Source organism: Apium graveolens, chromosome 8, assembly GCF_009905375.1.
Source record: "Apium graveolens cultivar Ventura chromosome 8, ASM990537v1, whole genome shotgun sequence".
NCBI classification, from domain to species: domain Eukaryota; kingdom Viridiplantae; phylum Streptophyta; class Magnoliopsida; order Apiales; family Apiaceae; genus Apium; species Apium graveolens.
The window spans coordinates 232,847,115-232,857,528 of record NC_133654.1 but is presented as its reverse complement, the minus strand read 5'-3'; the positions used below and the strand labels follow the sequence as shown (position 1 = coordinate 232,857,528).

The window sequence follows — 10,414 nt, the reverse complement described above, 5'->3', positions numbered from 1 at the left end:
CACATATATGACTTCCCTTCCCAAGGGATTTGCCATTGGGGCTTCCAAGAAGCTGAGAGCCAGGAAACAGGCCCCTGTGAAGCCTGATCCAAAGGTTAAGAACCCTACCCCTGTTGTGACTCCTTCCCCTCCACCAAAAATCATTGACACTACGGTGCTGGACATCCCTGAGAAGGAGGACGCGCCCTCAAAGCGTCAGAAAATAGTGCCAGATGAACAATCCTTTGTTCTCCGATATCTGGGCGCGTTCTCAGCTGGTTACTTCACTGAAGATGAAGTTCGAGGCTGGACGTTCAGGACCGAGGAACAGACAGAAGAAGCCATGGTGAGGGCTACAGCTGAGCTTCATTTGCACGCCAGACAAAGTGCCAACATGGCTGCTAGACTCAGGGCGCGTCTTGCCGTTACTGACACTGCTAAAACCCAAGCTGAAGACAAGATCAAATTATTGGAAAAGTACATCAACTTGCTTGGCCAAGAGAAAGATGCCGAGATCAAGCGCCTGCAGGAGGACAGGACGAGTCTTGAGGGGGAGAAAGCTGTGCTGGAAGGTAATGTCTCCTCTATGGAGAAAGCGATGGAGAGTGCAATCACTTTAAATTCCACCATGCAGCTAGAGATTGACACTCTGAACGATGACAGACTGCATGGAGAGAAAGATGAGAGGAAACTAGTCTATCAGAATGGTTTCACAGCTGGGTTCGAGGAATGGTGCTCTGGGTTTATTACAAATGACCCAGGGTATTGTTTCCCCAAGTTTGATGAAGATACCCAGAAATGGGTAAATGACTTCAAGATCAGAGCTGCGGATTCCATAAAAAACAAGAGGATCTTCCTTGGCCTAGAAGAAGATGGCGCAACCCCTGCTCCTTCTCCACACCAAGCTCAGCCTCAGGAAGTACAACCTCAGCCTTCTCCTGCAAAGGACCAGGAAAAAAAACAGGACGCGCCTCCTGCTTAGGAACGCGTCTTATGTTTACTCATGCAATTTTATCTGAACTACTTTAAGGGCGCGGGCCCCTTCAAGCCTTGCAAATTGTAATGATTATCTTTGAACTCCTTTTGCTTGCACTTTTTATGATATTTCTCTTTAATTACTTTAATGCATATCGCTTTACTTTCTTAATCTTGCTTTGTCATGGATATGGGCGCGTCCTATGATTAGGACGCGTCGCCTTTGGAATCTTGTTGTTATTCCCTCTACTGTTATATGTTAAGTAATTGTTCCTAATGGGCGCGTCCTCTTTAATTGGGCGCGTCCTTGAATCATCCGGATAGTATATTTTTAACGAGCATGATACCATGCTGCACTTGTGTATTTAGATAAGGCACAAAGCACGAGGGGGCGCGTCGTAATGTCTTGACGCGTCTACCCTTTATTTTAAAGATATATTTAACCCCTCAAACTGGACGCGTCCTTAGTAAGGACGTGTCTTCCTTTTTAGTTATGAAATGTTGAAACCAAAGAAATATAAAACTAAAGGAGCATCAACCAAGATAACTTGGATGTGTCCTTGGAAATAGTACGCGTCTTAGTTCCATTTTTACTTGAGTTTTGTTGTTCCTTTTGACAGTTACTGCTCCTATTAACATCTGTATATAACTACTACTCAGGGCGCATCCTATGGTTAGGACGTGTCATACAACCAAGCAAGTTAAATAGCCTTTGGAAAATTTCAAAGTTTTCATTAATAATGCGCTCTGGTGTCAAAAGTGCACCAGTCCCACGGCTACTATGCTCTAGGCTAGGAGGAATTTATTTAATTCTAGTTTATAGTCTGGGCATAACCCTAAATATATAATAAAAGAGATACGTAAGGGGCCAAAGCCGCGCCTTACTGATAATACTTTCGGAGATGTTCTGCGTTCCACGCTCGCGGAACCAGCTTTCCTTCCATATCCTCAAGATGATAAGTCCCTTTCCACAATATTGCTTTTATCTTGTATGGTCCTTCCCAATTAGCTCCAAAAACTCCATGTTGGGAATTCTTCATGTTTGACATCACCTTCCTAAGCACCAAATCCCCTACCTTCAGCAGCTGTCCCTTCACCTTCTTGTTATAATATCTGGCGGCACGTTGTTGATACGCTGCAAGCCTCAACTGAGAATTTTCCCTTGTTTCTTCCAAGAGATCCAAATGTAGCCTTTGATTAACCTCTGCATCTTCTTCCATGTAACGAGCTCTGTGAAGCGATCCCGAACCAACTTCCACAGGAACCATAGCTTCATAGTCATAAGTCAGCATAAATGGAGTTTCTCCCGTAGTAGATTGTGGAGTAGTGTTGTAGGACCACATTACTTTTGGGAGTTCTTCCGGACAATTCCCTTTACGATCTTCCAATTTGGCCTTGAGGGTATGCTTTATTATTTTATTCACGACCTCTGTCTGCCCATTGTTTTGAGGATGATAGACCGCTGCAAATTCCTTCTTTATTTTCAGTTCCTCACATAGTTGTCACAATTCTTTGCTGTCAAACTGCTTTTCGTTATCCGACACAAGCTTGTAAGAGATTCCAAACCTATACACGATGGAGTTGAAAACAAAGTCTCTGATTTTCTTTGCAGTGATAGTTGCCAATGACATTGCTTCCGCCCATTTAGTAAAGTAATCAACCGCGACTACCGCATACTTGACATCCCCTTTAGCCTTGGGGAGCTCGCCAATAAGATCTATTCCCCACATGGTAAATGGCCACGGGCTTACCATAGATGTCAAGAGCGTCGCTGGCATAGATGAGTAGTTTGCAAAACGTTGGCAGCGATCGCATGCTCTGACGAAATTCACCGCATCTTCTTTCATCGTAGGCCAGTAATATCCTTGGCGCAAAACTTTCATTGCTAGCGAGTTACCCCCCGAGTGATTACCATAAATTCCTTCATGCACCTCCCTTACGATGTAATTTCCTTCTTCTTCATCAACACATCTGAGCAGCGGTTGATTAAAGCCTCTCTTATACAGAACTTCAGCGTACACCACATACCTCGCAGCCTGGTAGCGGAGTCGCCGAGCCTTGAACTTATCTCCGGGGAGTGTTCCCTTGTGAATGTAAGCAAGGAGGGGCATCACCCATGTTTCCTTGGGAGCCTCATCTACTTACATTGCCTCGATCTCCGGGATACTAGGAATTTCCTGGATCTCTAAAGGTATGGATCCCAATAACACAGCCTCTTGTTGCGACCCCATTTTTGCTAAAGCATCAACGTTGCTGTTCTTTTCCCACGGTACACATTCCAACCTAACCTCTTTGAACTTTCCGATCAGGCGCTGCGTGCATCTCAAGTATAATTCTGTTCGCGGGCCTCGCGCTTGAAACCCCCCATTCACCTGATTCACCAACAGCTCCGAATCACTCCTTGCAATTAGGTTTTGCACCCCCATTTCCAAATTCTTCATACTCCGCATCATTATTCGTTGCATAAAATTTGAAGTGAATTACGCTCATCAGATGATGGACTCATGGAGACACGAGTACTATGTCTGCACCTGCTCCTCCATTGTTAACTGCCCCATCTACATGTAAGATCCACCAGGGATGTGGGAACTTTTCTAAAGTTTCTTCATTACGTGGGGGCTGGAGCACTACCAAAGCCTTATCATCAACAGCAGAATCAAATTCCAACAAAAAATCGGCTAAGGCTTATCCTTTAATTACTGCACGGGGCATGTATTCCAAGTCAAACTGTCCCAACTCTACGGCCCATTTCAACATCCTCCCCGATGATTTTGGTTTGTGAAGGACTTGCCGTAGTGGATATGCCGTGGGACTTCGATTCTATGGGCCCGGAAGTACGGCCGTAACTTCCTTGACGCAAGGATCAAGGCATAAACCAGTTTCTCCATACTTGTGTAGCGAGTCTCAGCGTTGTGTAATCGCTTGCTCACATAATACACTGGTGACTGTTTCTCATCTTCCTCCCTTACTAGAACATCGCTGATTGAATACTCCGACACTGCAAGGTACAGTATTAGTGATTCTCCATCTAACGGTTTTGACAATATGGGAGGGTTTCCCAGTTGTTCCTTGATCCTTCTAAAAGTCTCTTCAAATTCTGACGTCCATACAAAATCTTTCCCTACCAACTTAATCGCCTTAAAGAATTCCTTGCATCTGTCGGACGATTTGGAAATAAATCGATTTAGCACGGCGATCCTTCCAGTTAAGCTCTGCACTTGTTTTACATTGGTGGGTGATTTCATATCCAACAATGCCTTGATCTTTGCGGGGTTAGCTTCAATTCCTCTATGGTTGACAATGAATCCAAGAAACTTGCCCGACTTCACGCCAAACACGCACTTTTATGGATTCAACTTCATGCGAAACCTCCTTAGAATGTTAAACATTTCCATAAAGTGCTCGATATGGTCATTCGCCTCCTTGGATTTTACCAACATATCATCCACATATACCTCCATGGTTCTCCCAATCTGGTTTTTGAACATCATATTCACCAACCACTGATAGGTTGCGCCAACGTTAATCAATCCAAACGATATTCATATGTAGCAGTACAGCCCCCTGTCAGTGATGAAGGATGTATGCTCTTGATCGGGACCATACATGGGAATCTGATTATAACCAGAGTATGCATCCATGAAACTTAGCAAGGCATGCCTTGCCGTCGCGTCAACCAACTGATCAATTCGTGGGAGCGGGAAACTATCCTTCAGACATGCCTTGTTGAGATCTGTGAAATCTACACACGTCCTCCACTTTTCGTTCGATTTTTTTACGAGCACTGGATTTGCAAGCCACTCGGGGTAGTAAGATTCTTTGATCAACCCCACTTCCAACAGTCGGTCAACCTCTTCTTTTAACGCTATCATCCATTCCCCGCTCACTGGGCGACACTTTTGTCGCACGCCCGTGTAATTAGGGAGAATATCTAACCGATGCCACATTACTCCGGGGTCGATTCCCACCATGTCCGAATGACTCCATGCGAAGACATCGAGATTTTTAATCAGAAAATGAGTAAGTCTTTCTTTCATTTCATCACTTAGCTGAGATCCCACTTTTAAAACCTTGCTCGGGTCACCCTTGTCGACTGGAACATATATTGTGTCTTCAGTCGGCCCCGTTTTCTCGGCGAGCATAGGGATCCTGGGATCCAGATCAAAATCAAAGTCACGGGGGTCCTCGGCCCCGTCTTCTCGGAGGGCATGAACCTCTCCACTTGGTTTTGTATAAATGTCCTCTGCACCCTGAAATGGAAGACTTTTTACCTTATATCTTCTTCTGCGGAATTCCTTAACAGCCTTGTGATAGCAATCGCGTAAATCGTATTACGACCCTCTCAGACTGCCCACTCCGTTAGGTGTTGGGAACTTTATCATCAAGTGAGGTATTGAGGTTATCACCCTGAACGCCCGCAACCAAGGTCTGCCCACCAGCACATTGTGCGCAGAGTCCTGATCCAACACTTTGAAATCTATCATTTGAGTGACATACAGAGCTCCTTCCCCAAGTGTGACGGGAAGCCTAACTGAACCTATAACTCTCACTGCTTCTCCAGTAAAGACATAGATGTGTGCATCTTTAAAATACATGTCGCTATCCGGGAAACCCAATTTTTTGTACATGCTGTAATACAAGATGTTCGCAGAGCTCCCATTGTCCAAGAAGACCCGATGCACGTTCATTGCCCCAATAATCATAGTTATTACCAGTGCATCATTATGGGGATGATGTACCCATCTTGAATCTCTCTCCCTGAACGTAATATCAGCTGATTCCCCTTTGAATATTTTTGGAGGTATATCTTCGAAACTATGAATGTTGGTCAGTGGCGGGTGTCGTGCTTCTCTTGCATTTCTTTCCAACGCCTGATTACTATCACCGACAAAGGGGTGTCTTCCAAAAATTGCCCTGATACTACCAGCTCTTTGGAACTTAACCTCTGCTGTCTTTTCAGCGTCCTCTTCCCGCGGGGGCTGCCTTTCATCTTTCCCCTTGTCATCATTTCCCCTGCGTCGTTTCACCTGTCAATCCATTCTCCCATGTATCCCGCCTTGATCAATTTTTCAATCTCATCTTTCAGGTGACGACACTCATGGGTGTCATGACTGGTAGACTCATGGTAATCACAATACTTCTTCTTATCTCTACTCTGCCATGAAGTCAGACGGTATGGTTTCTTGAAGATTCCTCTATCCTTATTAACCTCGAAGATATGATCAATGGACGCTGCCAGTGGAGTGTAGTTGCTTACTCTCCTTTCATAGTTTGATGGCAGTCTCCATTCTCTCCGCGTGTTCACGGTGTTCACCCTATTAGGGCTTCTGGCATTCCGCCAATAATTCGGGCTCACGGATCTATCTCTTCTCTTGGCTCGCCCCTTGGAGTTGTGGGTGTTATCATTCTTTTTTGTTTCTGCAAGCGACTGCTCAATCATTTTAAACGATTCCGCCTACGCAAGTACATCAGCTAACGACATAGGGTCCTTCCCTTGTAGGTGCTTCCAGAAATCTGTTCCTGTTAGGTCACACAACACTGTAGAAGGGGGTTGAATACAGTGTTTTCACAATAAAATCGATTTAACACAAGTATGTAACAAATATCAAGTATATTGAATAAACTCTGTTATAATAAGAACTGTTATTCTCTCTTAGTGATGAATAAATATCACTAAGAGCTTCTAGGTTACAATGTATAATCTTCTCGATAATGATAATACATATAGTGTAAACCCTAAGTCTGTGTTTATATAGTACACAATTACAAGATAACTTCTAATTGATATGGAATACAATTCTGTCTCCTAAAATATATCAATCAGATATCTTCTACAAGTCTTCCAGTCTTCTAACTCTTTCCATGCATATCTTCTTTTGTTTTAATCTCGATCTTCTACTGTAAATCAGCTTCCTTCCTTATATGAAAGTCTTCCCGCACTTAAGTTCTGATATGACCTTAAGTTCTGATATTAAGTTCTGACTTCCAGTAAGTCCTGATTTCAGTAAGTCCTGATATGTCCTTTTTGTTAAGATCTGAAAACTAAACATGAATTATATTAGACATGACATCTCAAATATATCTAACAATCTCCCCCAACTTGTAAATTATGCAAAATATACAAGTTAATAGATTTGATGATGTCAAAAATATTTAAGTACAAATGCAATAAGAGTTTAACTAGATAACTAACTATAACTTATAGTCCTTGTAGCTTTTACCAATCTCACTGAGTCAATCTGAATCCATAATGATTTTTGACAAAACTTGATATTAACTTTTCTTCTTTAATTCTCAGGACTTGAGAGAGTGTAGTCTTAACTTGCTTTATCTCTTCATTCCGACTCCAAATCTGATAGATTGCAGTCCTTAAAGCAGAGATATGGTTTCTTTCTAAATCATCATTCAGTCTTATTACCCTAGGATGAGAAGAATCTTCATTGTAGCATAGACATTTCTCATTCAGTAACACTTCAAGCTTAGCAGAATCCTTCTTCATTGGAGTTTCATTTCCATCATTTTCAACAATATTAGGAATGAATTCTGTAATCCTTGAACCAGAAATTCTTGCTTTATCTCTGATGGTCTTCAATATGAACTTTGACCATCTCCTGGTAATATCAGACTTTACCTCTAAAAGGTAATGAAAGAATTGAAGTTCTTTCAATGATTTGTTCAGCACATCTGATTCTGACATCTGATATGTCCTTCCATATTCAAGAAATAGAATCAGATTTTCCTTGACATTGTGCTTGTCATGAGCATCCAGTACCACTTGAACATAGATAACCTTATCAAGGTGTTTCTGTGTAACATCTTCAAGAGGTTTGTCAGTCAATAGAAAAGGATATCTAGTAGCAACTTCAACTCTTATTTTGATCTTAGCTTCATCAGAACCTAGTCCAGCTCTGTCTCTTGGTTCTCTAGCATTTAACCCAATAGTCATGAAAGTAGACAGCAATTGGCTTTTCTTTGGATCTGATGGTTCGACATTTTTCCACAAAAGTTTCTTTTTATCAGCTACTTCCATCTTGTCTAAATCAACTTGAGCACTGTTAGAGGTTGACTTGATGACTTTATCAGAACTTGCTGTTTCAGTTTAGCTTGCTGTTCTTCACTCTGAATAACTTGAGCCTTGTCAGAGGTTGTCTTTGATTCTTCATAAATCTTCTTTCTTTTCATAGTTTTAACATCTTTATCTTCAACAAGATTATCATCAGTAACTTGAACCATTTTGCACACTGGCTTTATCAGAATTTGAGGAATTTTCATCTCCAGTGGCTTGGTTGGCTTATCAATTTTTCCTTTCCCTTTGTCTTTGGGATCAATCTCAGACTGTGATCTTATCTTGGGCTTTGATGCCTCAGTATGTGACTTCTCCTTGATCACAATGCCTTTTACCTTAGGCCTTGGAGGTTTCTTTGCAACAGAAGCTTTTGGCTTTAGATTTTTTCTTTTCAACTTTAAATCTAGCTTCTTCCTCCTTGAGATTTTATAAATCCATTCCTGGATTATGCTTCAGAAATAATCTTCTAGCAATTTCCTCATCAAGTGTCTGAATCTTGGGATCCTTGTAGTAGACAGTAGTCTGCTTTCCCTTGAGCTTCAGAGTTTGCATAAACCTTTGAGAATCTTGACTTCCACCTTGTTTTAGAACATTAGGCTTTGTCATCAGACTTTGCTCATCAGAACTTGATATCAGATTTTGAGTTTCAGTACTTGCTATCAGATTTTGAGTTTGAGCAGCTTCAAAACTTGTCTTCTTTTGAGTAGAAGATTTGCTTGCTTCAGTAATTAGTTTCCTTGAAGAAACCTTGCTGCTTTGCCCTTTACTTTGAACTTGACCTCTACCCTTGCTAGGGTTTCCCTGGTCATCAGCTTCATCATCTTTCTTCTTCAGTATTTGATCATTAGAGCATTTAGACTTAACTATCTTCTCCCCCTTTTTGGCATCATCTGATAGTAGGAGTGAGAGAAGAAGTTCAACTGAAGATTGAATATCATTCAATTGAGCCTGTTGAGAAGCTTGATTAGTCAGGACCTCAGAGATTTGGGCCTGTTGCTTCTCTTGAGCTTTCTCAATTGCTTCTACCTTTTCAGAAATAGGTCTGATAAACCTCTTTTTATCAATCTTGGTCTCCATATCCAGCTTTTCAGCCTTTTCTAGAAGTTTGTCAACCTTTTCTTAAGTATCATAGTGTAGACCTTGAAGATTTTTGGTGGATAGAGCTGTGACTTTGAGTTGTATCTTAAAATCAGCATTAGTGAGCAACTCATCAGCTTTACCAGTATGGTCTGTCAGTACTTTGAAGCTTGGAATGAAATCAGTGTCATTCCACTTCTTGGTCCACTCTACACCTCTGTGAGTATCTTCCCCAGGAATAGGAGCAACTTGCTCAATAAACTTCTCAATTAGTGCCTCCTTTCCTAGTACAGGAGCTGGAGTATGAACAGAAACACTGTCTTCAGAACTTGTTGAAGACTCAGTATGTTCTGTCAACACAAGAGTGTGTTAAGCAACTGGAGATTGAGGAATGACTTCATCTGGATTCTGAGCATCAGAATTTATCTCCAGAATAGGTGTTGTTGGAGTATATGGTATCTCAACATCAACATTTAAAATTGGAGAATGAGTTAGAGATGTCTGAGCTGCTGTAGGAGCTTCTAAATACAGAATAGTAGGAATGTGCAGCCTATTGATGTCAATTTCAGGACTTAAGCCTGAATCTTCAACTGTAATATCTTCATGAAGAGGAGAGACTGGAGGTGTAACCACTGTATCAGGAACAGTGTCTTGGGCTGTAGCTGGAGGTGGTAGAGATTCAATCATAGCTGGATTTGAGATCAGAGAATCCTGATCCCTTTCCTCAGCTTCTTCAGTATTCTATGATGGAGGCTTAGCCAAATGCCTCTTAGCCCTCATTTTCTTTAATCTCCTTACAAATGAAGGAGTTACTTTATCATCAGAGTTTACAGTTCTCTTTCTCTTTAAGGTATCAGAACCTTCAGCTGCAGTTGCTTTATGAGAATCCACGATTTCAGCTTCAACTATCACAGGTTCTGATACATGAACCTGTGCTTCCTCCTTATCATCAAACTCATCCTTTAGAAGCATCCTTCTTGTAACACCCCCAAATCCGGGGTCAGGGATCCCGGTTGTCACGAGTTCCATTTCCCTTAATAATACTTAATCTTAATAATCAACTAACTCCTGCGTACTGTGACCCCCATAATGTACACACACACCACAAGTTATAGTCTCAGAGATGAATATCCAAAAATAACACAAGTCATTTTATTCTAAAATGATAAGTCATTACACCTCAAAAGGGTTTCTGAATAAATTTACATATTCTTTGCCATTATTAAAATTCATAAGTATACATAAGTCTGGTACATCAAAAGTTGAAAGCCTAGCCTATTGGTAGTTTCTACCTCAGCTACAATGACATCAACGCCT

The 10,414-nt window shown here is 41.6% G+C and overlaps 1 protein-coding gene across 1 annotated transcript; it reads right to left on the bottom strand.

Moving 5' to 3' along the window:
• Nucleotides 1–1,835: 1,835 nt before the first annotated feature.
• Nucleotides 1,836–2,297, bottom strand: LOC141680440 (uncharacterized). The gene has a single exon (XM_074486667.1). It carries the CDS (start codon nucleotides 2,295–2,297, stop codon nucleotides 1,836–1,838), a length of 462 nt encoding a protein of 153 aa, XP_074342768.1.
• Between the last annotated feature and the right edge of the window lie 8,117 nt (nucleotides 2,298–10,414).